General features: G+C 46.8%; 1 protein-coding gene across 1 annotated transcript in view; it reads left to right on the top strand.

Moving 5' to 3' along the window:
- COTL1 (coactosin like F-actin binding protein 1) overlaps positions 1 to 21621 on the top strand; it is a 39991-nt gene extending 18370 nt beyond the window's left edge. The window contains exons 3-4 of the mRNA XM_081032538.1: positions 6079 to 6236; positions 20294 to 21621. Of these exons, the coding sequence (XP_080888664.1) occupies positions 6079 to 6236; positions 20294 to 20404 (269 nt within the window). The 3' untranslated portion in view covers positions 20405 to 21621. The remainder of the gene's footprint in view (positions 1 to 6078; positions 6237 to 20293) is intronic.
- The last annotated feature ends 3531 nt before the right edge of the window (positions 21622 to 25152 follow it).

Genomic DNA, 25152 nt, shown 5'->3' with positions numbered 1-25152 from the left:
AGCACTTCCTCTGCGCCAGGCAGTTTCTGAGAACTTGATGTGTGATGACTTTGTGCTGCATGGTAACCTAGAAACTGAAGGTGAGGAGCCTTGAAGACATAGGGCACTAAACCTAGCGTTTCTAGGTTCCGAGGGTCGTTCAGGCTGGTGCCGGTGGCTGGTCCAGGAGCTTTTCCACGCTGACAACCTGTCATTGCCTGTGATGAGGCTTTAGAGACCAACCAAAGGGTCAAGTTCTTTTGAGAGTGGAGTTTTATTAATGCCGTGTGAAGACCATTTTTTCACGAACAAGGCTCTCACGGGATGGGAAGGGGAAGGTTTCCACAGCCTCAAATTGGGGACACCTAACATATAGTCAGCCTGGGCTTTGAGCTCATGGCTCTGGCCAGAAGGCACAGTGGGCACAGGGGGATTGACAGTCGTCAAAGACAGGGCTCCTGACCTTGCTTTGTCATTGGCTTACATCTCCCCTGAGATGGGGCTCTGTGGGACTTTGTGATGCATTTGAGAATCTTTGTTCATGATGGCTTACGTCAAATAGGTGGTCTAGAGGTAACAGGACTCCCTCATCCCAGTACCGTGATTCAGTAGCTCTTTTTCTAAATATGTCTCTGCTCTTTCCTGGGCAGTGGAATTTGGGTGGAGGGAGACTCTCTGGGGGGACAGTCACGATGGTCTTTGATGGGGAGATGCTCAGGAACCACACTTAGATGCCTCTAATTCTGTAAATTATAATATTGAGAAGCCAGGCCCCACAGGAAGCGCCTTTACATGATTACGTCCTTAAAACAAATGGGGTGCAGGTGGGAAGGAAGGGGCCTGGGGCCGAATTTGGGACACTTAAGCTTTTCTACCCAGGAGACCTTTTGCCTCACCCCCTCCCCCTGCCAGGGGTAGAGCTCTCCAAGCTAAAAGCCCCATCATTTCCTCTTCTCACTTCTTTCTTTAGTTCAGTGGTTCTCAAGGTTTGGGGGCATTAGAATCCCCCTGGGGGCTCATTCAAATTCAGTTTCCATGCCCTGCCCCCTTTGCAGTGTCTGAAATCACATTCTAGTGCATTCCTGGGAAAAGCTGACTTCCTGGTCCCAGGACCACACGTTGAGGACTGCTGGTCTCAATATAACCAGTTCTCTGATGGGCAGTGAAAGAGTTGTCTATTACTTGACCTCTCCAAGCCTCAGTTTCTTCTTCTGTAAAATGGGACTGTGAGCAGTGCTGACCTCCCAGAAAGATTGGGATGAAGAAATGCACAAATATGTGTACTAAGTGCTTAGAATAGTGCCTGGCACATTGGAAGCGCTCAATAAACAGTGATCTCTGTTATCTTCACGACCCTCGTTGGTCTTATCTGTACACCCCAGTGCTTAACGCTGGGTTTGGCACATAGTAGGCCCTCAAGAAGTACTCCTGGAATGAGTGACTAAATGACTGTGTGCCTAAGAGTGCCCAGCTTTGAAACCCAGAGTAGTGAGTTTGGTGGGTACAGAAAAAGCCTGTGAAGAAGGTAGAGGCTAGGAGGCTCTCCCTTGGCTTTGGCAGTTTGGAGGCGACTGTGGACCTCTCTGAGGGCAGTTTCACAGGCAGGGTGGAGATAGAAGAATAGCAAGAATCCCCATCAGCCAAGCCCTTCGCATCTCACTGTTTTCATTTTATCCTCACAAGCACCTTATGAGGTAGGTATGTGACCCATTTTACAGATGAGGAAGTTGAGCCTCAGAGACATTCAGGACTCTGGTAGAGGGCACAGAGCTGCTACGAAGTAGGGGTGAGTCTCTAATGGATTCCAGAACTTGGACTCAACCTGGATGCCCTAGAGCAGAAGGTTGAGGGTGATCAGCGTAGACAGTTGTGCTGACAGAGGGAGCTCAGGGCGTCTTTTCCTGGTGAGTTTGGGTGATGTCCTGGGCCCAACTGCCCCCATGGGGGTCATCCAGAGCTGCACCCTCAACTGCGGAACCTCAGTCTGAAAAGATGTGCCATTGGCCCCACTGGGGACTGAGTGGCACAATGATGGTGATGACAACCTCCAGTACCAATTGTCCCCTGGCAGATTTGCCGTTTTAGTGTACACAAACACATGTGCGCGCACACATGCACACGCACACACACTATGTACATATATGATGAGGTACAGCTATGCCTTTCAGTCAATATACCTGTTGTCCTGTGTGCGCCGATAGCAGGAGAGGAATGAGAGGATGTGTGTTTTCCACTTCTGATGCTGTGCTCTGGCTGTACGTTTGTGTTTGGTGTGCCCAGTTTGTCGCGAAGAAGGAAGGCAGCCCAACAGGTGACTAAGAACTAGAACTTCCTCCTGCACAGATCAGTTTGAGGTCAAAATGGCCTTTACAGCCTCCTTCAGGGTAAGTGAGGGAGAGAGAGGCAGGTCAAAGTGTGGCCAGTCTGTGTGGACAGCTACGAAAATGTTGCTCAGATGAGCCGGTTTTTCATTCCAGCCTCAGCTGACTTTTCAATATCGGGCCAAATCTTGAGCAGCAAACATTTATAAGCCTACGTGACTCTTGGATTTCCAAAAACGTCAGCAATCTTGTTGGCAAACCGTGGTCAGATAAGCGCCAAACAGCCACCCAGGGAAACAGTCTTGCCTGCCATGATAATTTCAATGACATTGGCCTGCAGTTCTGGAAGGTCCGTAAAGGCTTGTTTCCCCATGGCCTTGTGTGTCGGGGTGAGTGACTTACTTATTGTGCTTCTGTCTTGTGCCAGGTCCCGGGCTGGTACTTGGGACACATGTCTTGCAACTTTCCCACATGGAGACTTTGGCCAGGGATGGATGGTTGGGATCCAAATGCAGTCACAAAACCCCCATGTCCAGGCTGACCGATGAGGAAATGTGAAATAGAGTGGTTCCTAGGGCACCAGCCTGCCTGTTTTTGCTTGCATTGCCTTGACATCTGATGTGTGGCCCCGCCTCCCCCGCAGGTCAAGGCTGCAATTTAATTAAATGCTTTGGTGCTGGTTCTCCTTTTCCTCCAATAACACTCCTCAAAACAATGCATTGGCTTTCCGACTATGGTCGTGAATGCTGGGAAGTGCTCCGCCGCTTACCCCCACGCTCTGTCTGCACCAGACACCTGTGGCCGAGTGAATTTCGGTTCCTCTGTCGCACCAGCCTCATTTCCTGTGCTCACTACCCACCTGGCAGCTCCGCCCTGTGGGTACAGCTTCAGGGAAAAGGTTTTATCATGTCAGCCAGGCGGGTTTCACAGCGTACATATTTAATCGACATGATCCAATAATGAGGGGGGTATAAAATCAGTCCAATTTGGAAACATCTCCAAATTGCCCCTCAACAGATGAATAGATGAACAGATTGTGGCATATCCGTACCGTGGAATGTTATTCAACCCTAAAAGGAATGAAGTCCTGAGCAGGCTACGATGTGGATGAACCTTGAAAACATGCTGAGTGAAAGAAGTCAGACACAAAAGACCACATAGGATATGATTCCATCTGTGTGAAATGTTCAGAACAGGCAAATCCAGAGATAGGAAGTGGATTATGTTGCTTAGGACTGGGGGAGGGGAGCCTGGGAGAGACTACTAGTGGCCACCGGGTTTCCTTTTGGGTGACGCAGGTGTTTTGGAATTAGATAGTGGTGATGGTCACACAGCACTGTGAATGTGCTTAATGTCACTGAATTTTGTGCTTCAAAATGGTGAGTTTTATTTTATATATGACTTAACTCAAAACAGGAAAAAAGTGGGAAGGACAAAAACAAAAATCACTTCGTTTTACAGGTGGGGCAGCTGAGGCTCAGATGTTTGGAAACTAAGTCAGAGCCCTTGGGGAGTAAGAGGGGCTCTCCCCCACCCCTGAATGTGGGAATCCCCCGGACTCTGTATTTCCCATGGCGAGTTGGTCAGCACGCCCTGTTGATTTGGCCTGTGACGTGTCCTGAGACCATCCTTTCTTCTCTATCCCCATTGCCTTGTCACCCGCTGACCCCCATGCTCAGGTCCCACAACAGGCACCCACCAGACTCCCATGGCCGGGTGGGCAGACGTATCCAAGCTGTCTCATTCCTTGGCTTCAGATCTGGCTTTATTATTAGTGTGTTACTTTGGACATAATCACACGACATCTGAGCCTCGTCTATCAAATAGTGATTTGGATGTTGATGAAGGTGGTTGGCGGTAACCAACCCCCCATCACCCACCACACAGCATCGTTCTGAAGACAAAATGAGATAGTAAAACATAAATGCGTTCTATAAACCGAGAGGTGCTGTGCCGGTGTGAATGGTCCTAATGATCTGTTTCCTTTAAGAAATAAACATGGTGCAGTCCCTTCGCTTGGACTGTACAGTTTGAACCTGGAGTCCCTGGCCTGCCGACAATTGTTTCTTAGTGCTCCTGGGATAAATGGTTACCTAGTAGATGGCGTAGTTTGTTTTCTGACAGTGCTCAGTTTTTGAGGTACTAACCAGGCATTGGACTTAATCAGCTCCAGACTGTGTCTCCATGACACTGGGAAGACTTGTGGCCTTAGTGTAACCCTAAACGTTATGTGGGATTCAGCATGGAGGCACCTAGAAAGAGTCTAAGAAGAAAGGCACCTTGATTAAACAGACAAACTTGAAAAACCTCAAATGCATCAGTATCAGCCGGTGCCAGTTAGAAATGCAGTCCCCAGGGATCCGTCCTAGACGTGCTGAATCAGAATCTGCATTTTCGCAAGACCCCAAGTGATTCAAATACACACGAATGTTTGAGAAGCACAGCTCTACGCTGTCACTGGGTACCTGAGAAATCCGACAGAGAGCCACTAAAAGCCACTGAGGACACCAGAGCTTATTTAACAGAGCGGCTGCTACAAAATGAATAACCCAAACCAGTAGCGTCCCCATAGCCAGCCTTCACCAGTGAGGAATGCCAGCGAGATCTCACTGGTAAGTGCCATTAACATAGGCACTATTTAGGAAATAAGCAGAGGGAGGCTATGTGATTTCCTCAGTGAAAAGCACAGAATTTTGGTGGAAACACAAAAGCAGTCCTGATTAACTAGGGACACAAACTATGCCTAGAAATTTATTCTCAGCTAGGGTCCTGCTCCCCCAGGAGACACTGGGCAATGTATGGAGACATATTTGGTTGTCATAGCGGGGGCGGGGGATGTGAAAACAAAGAATGGTCCAGCCCCCAGTGTCAGGAGTACTGAGGTGGAGTGACCCTAAGCCATCCTCGTGGGACACACACACACACACACACACACACACACACACGCGCGCGCGCACACACACGCACGCATACAAACACACGGCACTTTAAAAACTCAAGAATGTCACATATAATATTTTGGTAATGCAGAGCAGTGGAGGTTGAGGGGGAACTGACTATGGTGGACCGGGAAGAGATTCTAAAGTGACAGTAATGAAAAAAGTGTGGCAATGAAACAAAACATAAATGTAAATCAATGGAACAAAATAGGCCCCTGAGTCATTTTAATAAAAATGAATAGGCGAGATATAACAAGCAGAACGCACCTCATGAGAAAATATTCAGAACTCTCAAAGGCCTAGTTGTCTAGCCATAAGCTAAGTGTGCCAGTGGGCCCAGAACGGTATCCTAAGCCAAAATAAGCGCCACTTTTTTTGTTTCCTCCTCATCGCACGCCTCTCCCAGCGCAGTTCCCATCTCTTCACCACATGGCTTTCCTATTCCTAGGGGGGCCTCAAAGATTCGGGCTAAGAAGAGTTGAAGAAGTCCTTAAATAAGACCCAGAACTTGAGCCTGACTTGTGTGAGGGATGGGAGGTTGCAGGCGTAGCAGCCAGCCAGAGAGGCCTGAGTTCACATCCCAGTGTGTCTTCCAACTGCCCGTGTGGCCTTGGGAGTGTCATGTGACCCTTCTGAACCTCTATTTCCCATCTGTGAAATGGGTATTCAAGCCTGAGGTGCTTTTTTGGGGATCGAATGACGGAATGTTGGCCATCATCAGTGTTGGACCCCTGTTGTGCTTCTCAGAGCCCACTCACTGGCTCATAGCCCCTCCTTGGGGATGTGGTTTTGGGGTGTTTTAACCAAGTCCTGTGTCCTCTCTTTGCTGTTGGCCACAGATGACATTCGATTGTTTGCCTTCGTGCGCTTCACCACCGGGGACGCCATGAGCAAGAGGTCCAAGTTCGCCCTTATTACGTGGATTGGCGAGAACGTCAGTGGGCTGCAGCGAGCCAAAACGGGCACGGACAAGACCTTGGTGAAGGAGGTCGTGCAGGTAATTGGCCTTGTGTTCTTTCAGGATCTGGGGGTCACCACCACAGAGGGTCTCCATCCAGCAGGGATGGAGAGGGCTGGGTTTGGCGCCTGGGTCTGTGACTTAGCTTCAAGCAAGCCTTGCGGATCACCAGAGCTGCTGGTGAAATGCTACCCGAATTGTTTTCAGGGTGTGGGCTAGGAGGCAGGTAGCTGCGCTTGTGATGCTGACCATCACATAGGAAAAGCATGGTGTCTGGGAGTCTACCTTTGAGGTTGGGGCAGGTGGCTCATGGAGAAGGGGGGCTGGAGGGATAACTGCAATGGCGGCCACTACCTGTTTGGATCATGGATGGTTGACTTCCGGGGTCGCCACAAAGGACCCACTGTGAGAATTCATGCATTCCCTCTCTGAACAGTGCCTGGCACACAGTGGGTGCTCAATAACACTTGTTGAATGAATAGATGTCAACCTCATGAGGGCCAGGGGGGCTTTATGATCATTTCGGTGGCTACAGAATGACAAAGGCTGCATCAGCAATCGCACAGACGCCTAGACCGGGTAGCTGGGCACTGGCCAGGCTGACTTATTCCCAAATCCCTATTTGGCTGACGGGAAAGTGGGAAAGGTGAGTGTGCCCTTGGTTTTGTCTCTGAGCTCCCAAACAGTTCTACTTGTAGAGCTCTCTATTTTAAAGGTTTTTTTCCACTCTGGACATAATGAAAATTGATACTATTGGAAACTTCTTCTAAGGTGGTTCATTTGGGGCTAGAGCATGAGGTCATGCTGAGAAAAGAAAATCTGAATTCCAGAAAGAAAAACCAGGGGAAGGGAAGTGAGGGAAAGAGTTCTCTCCTTATCCAAGGGATCTCTATTTTGCAAAAGGATTTCTCAACACCCATGATAGGGAGGTGGTAACTAATGGGTAGGGGGGTTTCTTTCTTAGGTGATGAAAATATTCTAAAATTAATTGTGATGGTTGTACATATCTGTGAATATACCAAAAGCTATTGAATTGTAAAAAATAAAAACAAAACACACACACAAAAGGCTATATGCCTTGTGATATCCTGGATTAGATCCTGGAACAGAAAACTAGTGAAATCGGAATGAAGCCTGGAGTTTAGCTATCGTTCCAATGTTGGCTTCTTAGTTGTGACAAGCATACCACAAGATGTTAACAATTGTGAAAACCGGGTACAGGATCCATAGGAAGTCTCAGTACTGTCTCTTGCAACTGTTCTGTAAATCTAAAATTATCCCCAAATAAAACTTTTATTTAAAAAATAAGAAAGAAAAAATTCCTATTATTCCATCATCAAGGCCTGTTTTTCCGTCTTCCCTACCAGCTCTGTGGGCGAGCTCATCTACCTCCTGCATTGATGCAATCACAGCCTGCCAGTCACACTCTAGCTGGCTTCCTTTTTTTTTTCTTTTTTTCACTTAACATAATTTCATAAATTATGTGGCTGCAGAGCCTTCGTAATGGACGTTTTTCTGGTGGCTGACTGTCCCATTTCACAAGTGCACTGTTATGTACTAAATCTTCCCCCTTTTTTTGCCTCTTGAATTGCTTCTAACTTTTATTTTTATAAATAATGTTTTAACCAACATTTTGATACCTGCAGCTCCTTTCTCTCTTCTGATGAATTGTTTCTTCAGAATACATTTTTTAGGAGGTGAAGTTCCGGAATTAATAGGCATGAGGATCACTTAAAAAACATATGGGTTGTCAGATTACCTTCTAAAAGGGTTAGCACTGTGCCCGGGACATAGTAAATGTTCAATAAATGTCATTTATTTCATTACCAGTTAACACACTGTACCCGGCCCAGCACTGACACCCTTGCTTTGGAAGGCTATATACACCACCCTACAAGCTGTTTTTCTCTAGGACAGTTGGGTTTTAATGGTTAGTCAGCTTTCAGGGTTCTACTTTATGGCAGTGGAATGGAAAATGCAAAAGAATGCATGTTCCATGGCCAAGGTCTCCTGCTGGATGTTGCCATCCGTACTTATTAACTCTTCATTGGCCAGCTTGGGTGAGGCCAGGAGAAAAGGGAACAAGCAGGGAGGGAGTATTTGCCAGGATGTGTCCCATGGGGACAGTCTTTTGAATCTTGTAGATTGTATTGGTAAAATACAGTAACATAAAGTGGATCGTTTTAGCCATTTTAAAGTGTGAGTTCAGAGGCTTTGGTGCATTCACAATGTTGTACAATCATCACCATTGTCTAGCTTCAGAACTTTTTCATCACCCCCAAAGGAAACCCTGTACCCATTCGCAGTCTGCTGAGTTCCTTTTAAATCTGGAACTCTTCTCAGTTTGATTAAATGGGCCAGTGACTGAGGATGCTTTGGAGAAAAAGGACTTTTTGGTAGGAACCTTCAGTTGCAAATGTTGGTTATAATTATCTTGTTTGCAAGCTCAATTACAGTGCCGCAAAAAGGGGAATTGTCTGGCTTTCAGACCTAGGAAGTATAGGGATGGCTAGCTTTAGGTGTGGCCGGATCCAGAGCTGAAGCAGTATCTTCCTTTCATCTCTCTTTTCTCTGGGTTTGGCCTCAGGTGGCCTCTGCACAGTAGGAGAAATGGTCCAGACATGATGCTTCTTCCAGGTCTTGAGAGAGCCCTCCTCCCTCAATGTCAATCGTTCCCTTAAAAGGACCCCGATTGGCCCAACTTAGATCACATGCACATCATGTGGGCAGGGAGGTGGGGCTTCATGATTGGCAGCTCTGGCATAATCACCCTTGTTAAGAGGGATGCTAGTAGATGAAAAGCACAGATGTTCACTCTGGTAGGGGAGCTGGGATACATCTTGAACTGCAGGTGCAATGTAATATGTTGACCATTATCTTTTGCATTTTCCATGTCTGCATTTAAAAATGTTTATTACCAAAAGCTATTACAAGACCTCACTTTAAAAAAAAAAAAATTTTATTGGGGAATATTGGGCCACAGTGTGTTTCTCCAGGGCCCATCAGCTCCAAGTCGTGGTCCTTCAATCTAGTTGTGGAGGGCGCAGCTCAGCTCCAAGTCCAGTTGCCATTTTTAATGTGGGAATTGCCATCCCATAGCGGAATTGAACCAGCAACCTTGTGGTTGAGAGCTCGCGCTCTAACCAACTGAGCCAACTGGCCTCCCCTCAGGAAGTTTAGCAGCAGCTCATTGTCTTCAATCTAGTTGTGGAGGGCACAGTTCACTGGCCCATGTGGGAATCAAACCGGCAACCCTGTTGTTCGGTGCTTGTGCTCTAACCACCTGAGCCACCCAGCTGCCCTACAAGACCTCACATTTATACTACAGTGGCAAATGCAGCCATCTGAGTTACAGAAGGTCAATTTTGCTGGTATAATGGTGTGTTTTGATAGTCACTAAAATCAGGCTGATCCTGGCATGTGTGCCAGTTTCCCCTCTGTTTAATGGTGACTTGGACCAGATGTCCTCTAAAGGGTCTTCCAGATGGGCCATTCTGGATTCCGTATTTTTGGGATTGGGTCACTTCCCCAGCTGCCTTTTACCACAATTTCCATGTGAAGATTAAGTGGATTGACTTCTAGTTTAAGATTATTAGTACACCCTTGGTTTTTATTATAATAAAAGTAATACACCCACTTCTTTGTGCTTTTTGTGAAATGTAGAGAGTGTAAATTGCTGCAGAGACACTGAAATCAAGATGGTGGGTCTTTATGCCACTAACTACCTGCCTGATGGTGGACAAGTCTCCCTTCCTGGGCCTCAGTTTCCCCATTTATGAGTTGACTTGCTGTGTCATATTGTTTTGACATTCTGAATTGTTTAATTTTTTAAAAATGGGGTACTTTGTTTATGCCAGCATCTCATCTTTAAAGGAACCTTATTTTGCTTTGTCTGACAAAGAGACAGGGTAGTGCAGTGGTCTGAGTGTAGCCTTTTGAGCCAGAAGGTGTGGGTTCAGATTTAAGTTCTACTGTATACTGTGTGGCCTTGAGTACATTGTTTACCCTCTCTGGGCTTCAGTCCCCTAAGACCCGAAACTGGGGTACTATAGTATCTGCCTGTTAGGATTGTTGTGGGGATTAAATGAGCACATATAGGGAAAGTGCTTAGAACTGTGTCTGGTGAAGACCCGGAGGAGTAGTTGTATTTATTCCCAGCTTTCCCTTGTAGACCCCACTGTGAGGCACAGCTTTCTATGCTGTGAATTGTTTCTTTAGGAGATGGTAGGTCCATATGGTGAACCACAGTTCTGGGGAATGAATCTTGTTGACCCACATTGCCTAATTGTCTTGCAAATGGCTTGGACCAGAGTCACAGCCATAGCAACACAGCAAGGTCCTGGCCTCATCCACCCGTACCAGTGCTGACTTCCAACAATCCATATGTCAGCTGGGGCCTGCCACAGAGGTGCATCAGCATATGAGGAAACTGAGGCCTAGAGCAGTCTTAGGACTTGGCCTCAAATCCCCCAGGCTGGCGAGCAGCAGGTCCAGGGCTGGTGGGTTAAAATCCAGGAGGTTTGACTTTGGGTCTCTTCCGTCTGTATTCAGAGTCAGGCTGAGAAACAGCAATGTCAGTGACCAGAGGAAAAGGGATCAAACAAGTCTGGCTGGGTGATGGTGACACCAGACTTGAACCCCGGGAATGAGGCACACAGCACGCATGGCTGCTTCTCTACCTCTGTCATCTGCTACGCAGAAGTGCCAGGCTGGTGCTGAGGACAAAGCCCCTGTCGCATTGTTCTAGTGCCTCTTTGGGGTTACGGGGACAATGCATTCATCACGGTTAGAGACCTGTCTGTGCCGGCCAGGGAGTCTCGGTCAGTGACGCATCATGCTTGGCTCGCAGGATGGCTTTATTCACACGATTTAAAAAACTTGCTTTTAAACATTGTATGAATGTCCATGGAGCCAAGTAACCGGAGGGTACATCTCAGCTTTCAGCGTTGGAATAGGAGAATGGCAGAGTAAGTATTTCCTCCAAGAATCAGTGGAGGCAGGAAGGACATTTCAGTGACAGTGTGGAATTTCAGTGACAGTGTGGAATTATCAGCTTAGTGTGGATGCTGATGGCCTCTAAACCCCTGGTGCAGGGTCGACTTAAATTTTGGACTTCCTCCCACCCCCCAGGGCCAGATGTACCCAACACTCTTTAGGGAGGGTCACTTTTATGTACCAGTATGACAATAATATCCGTAACAGTAGTTTTATTTTGCCCCTACCATGTTCCTGACACTTTGAGGGACTTTACACTTACTAAATCATTTATTCTTTTCAAGGCCAGTTCTACCATTATCCCCATTGTACAGATGAGGAGCCTGGGGCCTGGGGAAATTGAGTAACTGGAGCCTAGACTGTCTGGTCCCAGAGCCCGGACTCAATCATCTCACTCCACTACAAATTTCCCAAAGTCCTCCAGTACCAAGAAAAATGTTCCAAGGCCACATGCATTTTATTTATTTAAATTTTTATTGAGGAACAGTGTGTTTTTCCAGGACCCATCAGCTCCATGTCAAGTCGTTGGTTTCAATCTAGTTGTGGAGGGCGCAGCTCACTGGCTCATGTAGGAATCGAACCAGCAACCCTGTTGTTCAGAGCTCGCGCTCTAACCAACTGAGCCAACTGGCCACCCCACCACATGCATTTTAGACACTCTCTTTTTGTAGACTCACATGGCACAAGAAAGTTTCTGAGAAGTTCTGCAGGAAACAAACCTTTTACATTTATTTTTAAACTTACTGGTTCTCAATTTTCCTTGATGGTGGAACCCTTTTATTTTTAAGTGGACACTAAATATGGTAGCTCAGCACCTATTTACAAAACAAAATGCTGCTGTCTTGAATGGGAAAGATCATAGGCTTAGGGAGAGGGAGACCCAAGCTGATATTCCAGCTCAAATGTTTGCTTGAGAACCTTGGACAAGCAACTTTCTCTCTAGAATTTTTCTCACTTAGAAAAAAGTGAATGTAAATTTAACAGAGCCGATAGAAGGATTGAAGAAAAACAATGGATGTGAAAAGGGTTTTTCCATTTTTTCCATTTCTCCTATTCGTCCTTCAAAACCCCATTTTTTTTTACTGCATTCTCCTACCATCCTCAATCAATATTAATTGCCCCTTTATCTGTGTTTCTATTATGATCTAGATTCCATGAAACATAAAGAAGTACCCCTACAAAGTCATCTCGAGGGCAGGGACCATGGATACTTTATTATGTACTAGGCACGTAACAGGTGTTAACAAAACCAAGAAATGAATCCCTTCACAGAGGCTCTAGACTGTGTCTTATTCTTTGTGTATTCCTAGGACAGAAGCTAGTCAATGTGCAATAACTGTCATTTGGGTTGAATTAAATTGTGGGAGCCAGTTACACTCAGGGAGGGATATGAGGGTGGATTGGAATTTCCAAAGGGTCTGCTTTTGTTTCAATAGAAAGCAGAGGTGAGTGCTGGTTGGGTCATCTGGGAGAACCCACACACCTCTGTATAATGAGATTTACGGGCTGCTGCTCTCCTGAGGATTTCAGCTATTTGTCGTTACAGGGAGTGTTTACGCTTCTCCAAGCCTGTGGTGCATGGAAAGGCCCTTATTCTACTCAGAACCAGAAAGGGCCTTTTGTGCTGGTGCATTTCACCTGGGTCTCCGTTCAGGGAACGGGGCTTTTTGTTGCTCCTGTCGTATATTTACAACACAAACCACCTGATGACAAATACAGAGCTTCCCAGCAGCCTGTGCAAAGGGGTGCCAGGTGTCATGTGTCGAGGGCCCTGCTTATTCATCATGAGCCATGTGTTGTGACTGCCCCCAATATACAGATGAAGAAATCGAGGCTTGGAGGGATGAGTCCTTAAACCAAGGGGAGTGTTGAAGCAGACGCCAGATGGTGGGGGATCGAAGACTGCTTTAACCGTGGGGGTGGGCAGTTGGAACCCTGCCGCCAGCTCTGTGCTCCAGCTGATGTCTTTTAACCACTTGGTTCCACTAACAGGCCACCTGTGTAGTGAGTCCCGATCCTGTCAGTGGTAACAGTTTCCATGCTGTGGGGATGCTGGGTGAGACTGTGTGCACATCTTAACTGAAGGAGCCTGGGGCCCTGAGTCTAGACAGCTCTTCACGTGTGACACTGACACCCGCCATGCTGTGGTGGCGGTAGGCTGCCTAGCCTGCATCTTCACATCTTGTGTCTTTCAGATTTCTCTTCCCTTCCATGTGTCACTCTGCACTTTTGTCGTTCTCTTGTCATTATTTGTGCCTGGATATTCTGCCTAGTGAGAGTCCCTTCCGGAACAAGCCCCGTGTGCTTGGTTTGCTCCCCTATGGTGTTGTGGTTTATAAAAATGGTTCAGACAAAATTAAGGCACTCAGGGATGATCAGCCACAGTCCTTTACCTCACACAGTAATATCTGCTAAGTCCAGTGGAATTCTTGTCATGTGGTACATGTTTTTACAAATATGATTTATCGTAGCGGAGGTATGTGGGTCCTTTCACCGAACAGTTCATAAATATGCTATCAGTTTTCATGCTTTTAATGGCTGAATAACGTTCTGTTCAGTGAATGTAGTACAACGTGTGTGTGTGTGTGTGTGTGTGTGTCCTGGGCATGGAGTTCAATGTGGGTGTCAATCCCAGCCCCACCCCACACCACGTGTGTGACCTTTTGCTGGCTACTTCGCTTTTTTGCGTGTCAACTTCCTCCTCTAAAAATCTGGGATGATAATGGCATTGTAAAAATTGAATAAGATACTGTATGTAATGTCTGATATGTATGCAAAGTGTCCAATATAAGTGCTATTTATTTATTTATTCAACTTTTGTTGAAAAGTGAAAACAGTCTGGTATTTACCGCCAGTGAACATCTGTGAGTATATGTGCTGTACTTAAAAAAAAAAGTTGAATTACTTCTTCGGGAAAAGTTCCCAGAAGTGGGTGTGGCTAAGGACTAAGAAGAAATGCTAGGCACAATTTTGACCAGGCAGGAACTGAAGACCTAACTAATCCTGGATTTAATCTTGTGTGTCAATAGCAGGGACTAATTAGAGCTCTGGATTAAGAAGGATTCTGAGTTTAAATCTGAACTCGGGGAAACGTGCATGATTGATTTGTGATGTCTGCCATGGATATAGGAAGAGAGAATGGAGTATGTTTCCTACATTCTTGCCCTCACTGATCTGGATGGAGCCATAGTCAAAAATCAGGCAAAGCAGAGACAGGATTTCTGTAAATGTCCACAGAAAATGGGCATTTCCTGACATGGAAATGTCAGGAAAGCAGGGGTCAGGTTCCAGGAAGTCCCCCCCAAATGCTAAAGAGGTAGGTGGACCTGCAGGGGTCAGGATTTGAGGCATATGGGTGACTGCCCTTAGGTGGTTTGCGGCCAAACTTACCCACAGCGTGCTTTTGGACACTATGCATTCCTGCCTTCCACCTGCATTAGATAGTTACCCTGTGCCACCTGACATGTGACCACGTGCCTCTGTTGTCCTTTGTTCTCTTTCTAGTGAGGCAGGGTCTTGTCATTCCTGAACTGTGATGGCGACGTAGGTGCCTTTGTTCCCAAATCTGTCAAACATGAGACCACACCATTTTGATCTGTTTGTTTTTTTCACTTTTCTGTAGGTCTCGTACCTATTATGACTCATACCTATTAGAAGAACCTGTTCTTTTTGAGTTAATTACACCTCCCTGGGAGGATTTTTAAAACCTTGGTCTTTGAAGCGCTTTTGAATGGGGATAGGAGGGAAGTGTAGTGAGCTCAGGAGGATTTGGTAGCTGAATGCCCAGCAGGTTGGATTTTCCTCTAGTTCATGTTCCAGCTGCTGTGGACCGACTGCTTTTCTTCAGCACGTCAAGGTCTTTGGTTTATAAATAATTTTCGCCCACTTGGGGAAAAGATGTATTATTGTAGCCAGCATGTGTCTCCTCCACCCTCTGTGCCATCTCTCACAGGTGGGAGGAGAGATTCTAACCCCCGTGCTTTTTTGTAAGGGTTTGGTATGGGCCTGAGCTTGCACACAGCCTTCCTTTTGAAAGCCACACTCTGATCCATCCCAAAGTTGACTTTTCTGTGCCAGTTTTCCCCATTGCCTCTCAGATTCTGGCGTCCAAGTTGAAACTTGGTCCCATGTGCTCAAAAGACTTAGGTGCAAATCCGTGGATGGCTGGTGGGAAAAGGGCCGGGAGAACCTGTTGTCCAGCCCTCTTTAGAGAGATGGAAACCAGGACCCAGAGCCATTGAGTGCTTCCTTCTGGGCATGTTAGAGACTCCTAGATATGGAATTTTGACTTCTGACAACCTAGAAGAGTGTCTGATGTTTAGGAAGCCTCTGTTTGCTGGAAGAACGAATTGCATCAGCTTGCATTGTCTTTCAATAAGAAAAGGCACCTTTCTTCCCTGGCCCCATTTTGTAGAAATGTGCACTGCTGACATCACAAACTTAATTGTCAAAGTCTCCCCACTCATTTTTTTTCTGCCTGGACCTTCCCCACACTCTCTGTGTACGTTAGAGACCCACCACAGATCTGATATTCTAGGTAGAAAACCTGATAGTTCTGGCCAACGGGCCTCCTGCCTGTCCTCCTGTGGCTAACCCCGGGCTCCTCTTTTGGGTGTGCAGCTAGATTTGCCATCTTTTTCTCTCTGCAAGGGTGAGGAGATGCCAGTGTCACTGCCTTGGTTATTCCAAGGAATTCCCTGGACTTTCCTTCATTAAAACGTAAATGATGGCGATCGAGAAATCAGTGTGGGGTGACAGAAGAGGAACCAGCCACTCCCAGAAGCCCTAGGATGGAGGTCCTCTTATGTTGCCGTTTACAGATGAGGAGTCAGAGGCCTAGCGTGGGTAAGTCCACGGGCCGCTGGTGATGCACATGGACCATTGTCCCTATTTGTATTTGGCCCAAACCTATTCCCATCATGCTTTAGGACTGAAGCTGGGGTTTAAACTCAGGCAGTTGGGAACCATTTGAAAAAGATGATTTAAAACCCAAGATAGGAAAATATTTATGTACTTTTTAAACCAGGCTTGCAAATAAATTCTTTTTTATTTTTTTAAACATCTTGTTTTCTTTTTTTAAATTGGGGAATATTGGGGAACAGTGTGTTTCTCCAGAGCGCAGCTCAGCTCCAAGTCCAGTCGCCGTTTTCAATCTTTAATTGCAGGGGGCGCAGCCCACCATCCTTTGTGGGAGTCGAACTGGCAACCTTGTTGTTGAGAGCTCGCGCTCTAACCAACTGAGCCATCCAGCTGACCCGCAAATAGATTCTTGACAATGTATAGAGCCCCGGTTCCTAATCCCAGTCCTTCCCTAGAGTTGCCTTCCTCAGAAGCAGACTGATGTCTGACATCTTTGAAGCATGAGCATATGTGCACTTGAGAAAAGTCACAGGGACAAAACGTGTCCTGACCTTGGTGGGTGTGTATTTCCAAACCATCTTTGGAGTCGCTTGTAGCTGGATGGAGCTGGTTCCTTTGAAACGTCCTGCTGTGACAGAAAAGGGAGCGACTCTGTCTGGAAGTTATTAGCCAGGGACATAGCATTCTTAGACATGACAAAGAAGATCTTTCTAGAACCACAGGTGACAATATTCCCAGACGGGCACGTTTTGCTTAGAAGTGTTTGACATTTGGCTCAGACAGTCTTGGGGGTACGATATGCTGACCTGGGAGGCCCCAGTAATCTGGAGCAGCCCACGAGGTGGGATGAGGAGGAGAAAGGACACAAGAGAGATAAGGCCAGGACCTGCCCCCTGGACCCCTGCTATGAGGCTGCTGTGCGCCCTGGGGTAAATCGCTCCCCCTCTCTGGGTCTCTTGCTGCTTCTGTATTAAATGAGAGGGTAAAAGCCAGGGATTCAAATGCTCTCTTCTTTTAGCTCCATCCTCCCCCCGTCCCATTTTTGTTAACCAAGGTATAATTTACATAGAAGAATGCACAATCGTAGGTGTACCGCCTGATACATTTTTGAATTTAAAAATTGTGAATTTTTGTATACGCCTGTGAAACCACCGCCCAGATTAAGACCTGGATCATTTTCAGCCCCCCTCCCGCTCAGATCACCTCTGATGTTTTATAATTAATGATTCTCCTTCCCTGTGTACAGTATTCTTTTGGACACTACTGTTGTATCTAGGCCTGTGCTGTTCCCAGCCACCTATGGCTGCTGAGCACGTAAATTGTGGCTCGTTGGACGGCTGTGTGTGGTACGTGGACAATATGCATCAGCTTTGTAAGGCCTTGTGTGGCGGAAAGAATGTGGAAGATCTCAAGGCTTTTGAATTGGGTTTGGGGTTGTCTCAGACCTTTTGCAGACTTTTATTAGAGTCCACATCCTGAGGGGAAGACTCGGCTCACTTTGGAAGCTTCTGGGGGTGGGTGAGCACCCTGTGTGTGGGGAGGCCTGTGAGGCGTGCTGGGACTGCCTGTGTGGCCGTCACCTCCCGCTTGCCTCTTTGGGCCTCTGGAAGGCAGGTGCTGGTCCCCATCGTAGGAGTACGTGAGGTTTCTTTCCTATGTACTTTTGTTTGATAGAAGAATGTTTTGCTAATCATTTGGTTCTAAACATGTCTGGTATACAGCATAGGGTAGAGGGTTGCTTTTTTTTTTTGTAGTTTGAGGAATAGCTTTTATTAAAGGCAATTTTGTTCATGAACATTTATTGTTAAGTTTTTACTAGATTCTGCTATCCTGTTTTGTTCCTTATTTTGGCCATGATTTGATTTCCCATATATTGGTAGTTTTAGATTGGACTGTGCACAGCTCCATGTCCGAGTTTCACTGTAGATTTCCTTGCCATGATGAAACTTCTTCTTAATCTAAATCTTCTAATGGCTAACAAACACAAACCAGGAGTGTACTTATTGCTTTAGATTGCCATATATAGCTATCATGAAGCAGAGGGACTTTGGACTTCTTCTGTAAGCACCTTGGGCTGTTAGCTTCCTCCTCCCGGGTCTGCCCTCCTGCCCTCCGCCCCTCCCCTGTGCCTCAGGGTTGAGAAACACATTCATTCTCAGTTCTCCTTTTTTGCTCCTTTGTCCAGCTTATGTTCACGCATACCCTGTGATGACACACACAGACCCTTAGCTGCACAGAATGGTAGAATGGGAATAGAAAGGATGTTTAGTCATTCTAGGCTAGTTACACAATCTCTCCAAGCCCAACTTGTGGGTCTTAACATGGGGGAGGGGGGAAGTTAATATACTGAAGCAGGATTAAGTGAGAAAATGTGTGAGGCAGCGCCTGGCACATACTAGTTGCTTGATAAATATTAACCTCCCTCTCCCTGTTCATATTCTTAGTGGCCATTCTTTGACATGACAAATGGTTTGTGTTTATACTGTAAAACTTGACCTTGAGTGTTCTTCTGGTTTAGTTATTCTTGGAGGTATGGGGACTTTTTTGTGTATTCCTGGTGTTCTTTTTTTTTTTTTGAAGTGAAACTCACATAACATAAAATTAACCATTTAAAGTATACAATTTAGTGGCATTTAGTACATTTACAATATTGTGCAACCACCACCTCTCTAGTTCCAAAACATTTTCATGAACCCCCAAAAGCCCCAGGTCTGTTTGTAGGTGCTTCCTATTCCCCCTCCAACCCCAGGCAACCACTAATCTACTTTCTGTCTCTTTGGATCTGCCTTTCTTGGACATTTCCTATAAATGGAATTATGCAATAGTCTTTCGTGTCTGGCTTCATATAGCATAATGATTTTGAGGTTCATCCATGTTATAGCATGAATCAGTATTTCATTCTTTTTTATGGCTGAATAATATTCCATTGTGTGAATAGATCGTATTTTGCTCATCCACTCATCTGTTAATGGCTATTTAGATTGTTTTTCCTTTTTGGCTGTTGTGAAGAATGCTCCTAGGAATCTTCATGTACAAGTGTTTGTGTAGACGTAGGCTTTTATTTCTCTCGGATAGATCTCTAGGAGAAGAATTGCTGGGTCATATTATAAAGGTTTAAGAATTAAGTTTGCCAATGTGTGGCAGCGTCTGGTATACTTAGGTGCTTAATAAATGGTGGTTAATTGTTTATGTTATTTCCTTGTGGACTTTTTCTATGGGGTAGATTTTCTGGCTTTCAGATTTCTTGTTCGTATTTTGGTAAATTTCTGTGTATTCCCATCTGTCACGGTCCTGAAATTTTTCTTTGTTTATTGAAGTCTTATGATCCACATATTAAATTAACTTGATTCCTTGTGGCTCAAAGTTATCTGACAAGCCAGATCACCTGCTTCACTAATTCGTGCCACAAGGATTTACTGAGTGCCCCATGTGTGCCAGGCCTGTGGGATTTTGTGGTTGAAACTTGTGTACCCCAAGAGGGGACATTGACTGCGTTTAGTTTATCACTATAGTCTCATTGCATGGCATGGTGTTTGTTGAATAAATGCAGATAAACCCCTGCCCTCAAGTATCTGCGTACAGCTGGAGAGCTTTGTACGTTCAGTGCCCGCGTTGATCACTCCGACCCGGGGCCGGAAGCCCTGCACTGTTGTGATCAGAGCTGGGCCAGCATATGACAGCCGGTCATGTATCTCTTCCCAACTCCGTGTACAGGGATGTCATACCGGTAGCTTGAAATGAACCGCTGTGGGAATATTTACACCATGGAAATGGGTAAAGGCTATAAATCAGGGCTTCTCCCGTTTTTCTCTATTTTGTCTTGGAGGATCTCATATTAAATATACATCAGCGCATCAACCTGCCTTTCCAACCTCGATCTCCTATTATTCTCCTGGTGAGATGGTTTTTCACTGATGAGGAAACTGAGGCACAGAGAATTCAAGGAACTCGCCCAAGGGAACACAGCCGGAAAGTGACAGGGCCAGAATTCAAACCCACATCTGACCGTAGCCCATCTCCATGGTCTCGGGACTGCACAGTAACTTGACTTGACCCATTTTCTGATCTCTAGTCATGTTTGTTTGTTTTTTCCTACCAAACCATTCATTATGCCACCACATTTTTGTGTTAATCATTTCAATAGTTTTCAAGGTGCCAAGACTACCTGGTATGTTGCCTGAGCAGGGCTTAGATCCTGTCCCTTCTTACCTGGAACTCTGTGTTTTATTTTGTTTCTACAGAATTTCGCTAAAGAGTTTGTGATCAGTGATCGGAAGGAGCTAGAGGAAGATTTCATCAAGAACGAGCTCAAGAAGGCTGGGGGAGCCAATTATGATGCCCAGGCAGAGTAACCCCAGCCCTCCCCCTGCCCCTTGCCAAAATCATTCGCCTGCTCCCCGGGGGAGGGGAACCTCGGCCTCAGCTACCAGCCCACCAGCCCACCAGGGAGAGGAGATGCAATGAGAGGCAACGCTGCCACCCTGTCTGTAACCCAGCTTCCCTTCCCTGCTTCCCTCATGAGCCCTGTTATGTCCTGTCTCGCAAAGCTCATGGAACATCTTTCTTTTATCTTCTTTTTCTTTTACCCCCCTCTTTCTTGATCTGAAGAAAAATCATTTTGATGCCAAGGTGATGTACATCATCAGATCTGAGGCGCTTCCTGTGGTGACCCCTTTTCTTGGCATTGCTCTTAGCCTTCTTCGCCTCCTCCACCATGACCTCATGTTGCTTCTGGAGCCTGGGCCAGTGCCGCCATGTTGGTTTTCTTTGGCGCTCCCGCCTGCTTGTCACATTGGAGGCACCTGTGCCAGGAGCCGTGCCATCGGTGGCGGCCTTCATCAGCACACACATTCATCCCATTTGTCAGGCTCAGACTTCCTACAATGTGCTCCAGGGCCCCTCACCCACCTCTATTCAAAGTTGCCTAAGCCACATGTGTGACAGAGACGGTGCTCGGTGGTGGAAAGTTTAGGCCTGACTCGGACCGAGGGAGAAGAGATAAAATTTGCCTTAAAAGTTGCCTGGCGTTAGCTTTGCCACATGGTCTGAAACGGCCCATTCACACCCTTTTGATTGACATCTCATTATGGCATGGAGTGGGGGCGAAGGTCTGAGTCCAGATTTGACAGGAGGAGTCTTTCAGGGTTAACTTCAGAGGCTCCCAAAGTGACCAGAATTTTAGGGAGGGAGGCCCGGGGTGTGGAATGGGAATTTAGGTAGACCTGGGAACTAATTCCTTTCAGGAAGGTCCACTGCCAACAGCAAGGACAGCTCGGACCAGAGGGCCTGCTCTGCCACCTTAGCTGTGTGTGGAGTAGAGCCCCAGCCTCAGGGGGACCAGAACATCTGTGGTTTTAATCCTACATCCGCACCGTACAGTCAAAAGGATTTTTTTTTCAAAGAAAGATGAGATTAGCTTGGTTCTTCATGAGCATATTTTATATTGTTCTTTTTTCTTTTTTTCCTTGCTCATTTCATTTGGGGGGAGGAAATCTGTGCTGTATTGGGGTTGTGAAGAACACCTGCTCTCCAACAGTTTACAGAAATAAATGTTTTTTTTTTGTTTTTCAAAAAACGAGTTTCTCTGATTTGTCTTATAAAGCTTCTCTCTTTACTATAAAAACAAAGGCCATTGTCATCTTCAGAATTAATAGGTGTTTATGGAGCTACTGGGGCCTAGGCACATTCATATTAAGAATCACATTTAATTTTTAACAACCACCTTAAGAAATAGGTGCTGTTTGTGTCCCCATTTTCTGGAAACTGAGGCTCAAAGAGATTAAGTGATTCCCCTGAGGCCACCCAGCTAGAAAGAAGCAGAGCTGGGATTTGAACCTAGGACTCTTGATACCCCTGTCCCTGTGGCTTGTGAGTGGAGTGGAAAGGCCCTGGATTTGAGACAGTGACATGACAGCAGGATTGTGATATTTACTGAGATGTCAGAGGCCTTCCCTCTGTCTTTTCAGGAAAAGCTGAGTGAACACATCCTCTCACAAAGTTGGGCTGTGACGTCCTTTCTGAGGTTGTCCTAGAGCTTTAAAACTGGACTTTCAGCACACCAGACCCAGTGGGAACTCAGAATCAGGCCAGAAGAGTTTCAGACACATAAGACAACTGGGTTTGGAGGAGCTGAGTGTGAGGTGGGGAGGGTGGCGGGAGAGAGCAGAAACCAAAGTCAGAACAGGAAGGAATCCTGCCAGGTGTGGGCAAGGCCATGATTATGCTTTCCCACAACAGCACAGGGCCTACGGTCAACTGGTGGCCCATGCCAGCCACATCTGAGTTCTAATACCTGCTCCTCTGCTCAAAGCTGTGTGGCTTTAGGCAAGTTCATTAACCTCTCTGGGCCTCAGTTTCCTCATCTGCAAAATGAGCAACACTGTTACCTACTGTCGTAGGTGGGACAGCTTAAGGAGCAGCATGATTCTGAGGTGTCTGGTAGGGGCTCAGTTCTCATTACATCTCGTCTGCCACTAGGTCTTGTTAGCTCTGTGTGCCCCAGTGTTTTCCTGTATTTAGAACAGAGGGAGCCAAACTGGGTCTCTGATTTCCTGGCCTAAGGACTTTGGGCTCTGGTCAGAGAACTTGGGACAAACAAGACCCGCTCCAGAAGAAAAGCCAGGTCCTATGAGAGAAAGGCTTTCCTGAGGTGGACACCTGAGAACTGAAGGAGAGTAGTAAGCAGGCAAAGGGGGTGGGGAGACATGGGGACCTTGGACCAATGCTCCATGGGGATGTTTGCTGAGGGGAAGAGCAAAGAGGGTGGAACTGGGTTTGCGTATCGAGGAGCTTGGTTTTAATGGAAAGCTGCTACTCAGGACTTCGTTGGGATTTCACAAGGGGTCTGATGGGATCGCGAGGTCTTCAAGGGCAGCGAGGGGCTTTGCCTTTACCATTTCTTTATCCCCTGTACCCACTAGGGATCCTGTTGCCTGGAGCTGCCTCCACCCGTTCCTCCCGTCTGTGCCCAAGGCCTTGACCACCCGGCTCTGGCCTCCGTCAGGGCCTGGCAGGGGTTGGGAACGGAGCGCTAGGTATTCGAGTCTCCTTGCTGAGACACACTCTGAATTGCTTCACTCATTGATCATTAAACAGCTGTGCTAGATTACCCAAAATCCAATGGTATAAAACCACCACCATTTTACTTGGCTATGAATTTTGTGGGACAGGAATTTAGGAAGAGCTGAGCTGGGCCGTTCTCCCTAGCAGAGGTGTCTCATTTGGTTGTGTTCAGATTGACTGGGCTAGATGTCCAAGCTGGCCCCCTCACGTGGCTGGCAGCTCATGCTGCGGTCGTCTGATAGCCCGTTTGGGCTGTGGATCAGAGCACGCAACATGACCTCTGCACAACCGTGTTAGGGTTGTGGACTTCCTATATGGTGGCCAGCTACCGCCAGAGCAAGTGGCCCAGAGGTTAAGGGAGGGGCTGCATGGCTTTTTCTGACCAAGCCTCAGAAGTCACATGGCAGCATTTCCATAGCATTCTACTGGGGGAAGTGGTCATGAGCCCCCAAATTCAAGGGGAGGGGACATTGACCGCACCTCTCAATGCTAGGAATGCCAAGACACAAGACACGTGACCTTCTTTTTAAAGCACCACACCTGCTGTGACCAGGCACTATGCTAGTCCTGGGGGGTTGGGGAAGCCGCTCCTGCTCTTGGGACTTGCAAGGGGGTGGGGGTGGGGCAAAGGAGATGTATAGTGAAACAAGCCAATAATTGCAGCAAGTATTCCTGTGTCCCTGGGGAGGTGGTTGCTCCTAGCTGATTTATCCCTGGGGAGACTTCTGTTTCTCAACTTGGCCAGGCCCCTCCATTACCAGTTTACTCTCCAGGGGGCTATCTGAGGCTGGATGGTGGGGGGAGAGGCAGCCCCAGATGTTTCCCTGGTGGGGAAAGGCCTCCTGCTGCCCCACCCCCAGAATGACTTGTCCTCATGACAGTCTCCCTGCTGCTTCCTGTTCCCCGTTCTCGTTGAGCTACAGAGAGAGGTAAAAACAAGAACCCAAAACGGTAGGCTGCAAGGAGATGAGTCATCAGGGAATTGGCGGCAGCTCAATGTGTAGGTCGAGTCAGGTCAGGTCGGAGGTGTCCAGCCAGGTGGTCTGAGCCTCAGTTTCCTCCTCTGTAAACAATGGGCCAGGATAACAGTACTTTCCTGTCTTAGTTCGTTGGGCTATCACAAAATACCATAGGCTAGATGACTTATAAAGAGCAGACATGTATTTCTTATAGTTCTGGAGGCTGGAAGTCTGAGGTCAGGGTGTCAGCATGAGGGGGGGGGGGCGAGCCTTCTCCTAGCTCCTAATTCCTTCCATATGCCCTCACATGGAAGGAACAAGGGAGAGCTGTGGGGTCTCTTTTATAAGGGCACTAATTCTACTCAGGAGGGCTCCACCCTCATGACCTGGTCACCACCTCCTAATGCCAGGGCATTGGGGGTGTCAACGAAAAATCATCCAGCCTAAGAGAAAGCTTATAAGAGTTTATTTGAGCCAAACTGATGACGATTGCCGGGAAGCAAAGTCTCAACAGATTTAGAAAATGCTCCGGAAAATGGCCATTTTGCAACTTGTTTTATACATTAGAATCAAAGGAGGAGGGTTACATGAAATCCATGGGTTGTAGATTAAGGGGGTGGGAGAAAGCAAAGGGAGGAAATCACTGGGATTGGATAAAGAGCAAAATGGAGAGACACACACTTCTTTTGCATTGGTGGGTATAGGATAGTTAATAGCATTTTACAGCACATAGAGCTGGTATTTGGGGAACAAGATAACGATAAGGGATTTTGTAGTTTCCTGCTCTGGTGTGGTGGCTTTTGCCCCCTGGGGAATTGGGAAAGGGATTATTCTTGCATTCCAAGGGTAGGTTATCTTATTAATAGATGCAAAAAGACAACAGACAGGCTCACGTAAGGTAAAGATTGACCTTGGTGAAGAAAGCCACAGGCCGAGGATGGGAGTTCCCGCCATGGCCCTCCTTAGTTAGAAATGTCTGTGTTCACGTCATTCTTAGTGGTTATTTCCAGTCTCCTGAGCTTGTCAGATTTAACATGTGGCCCCTTTTCCGTCCACAGGGGGTAGGATTCCCACATGTG

The sequence above is a fragment of the Rhinolophus hipposideros genome (assembly GCF_964194185.1).
Source record: "Rhinolophus hipposideros genome assembly, chromosome: 21".
Taxonomy (NCBI): Eukaryota; Metazoa; Chordata; class Mammalia; order Chiroptera; family Rhinolophidae; genus Rhinolophus; species Rhinolophus hipposideros.
Note: the sequence above shows the minus strand (reverse complement) of the source record. Positions and strands in the feature narration are given on the sequence as shown.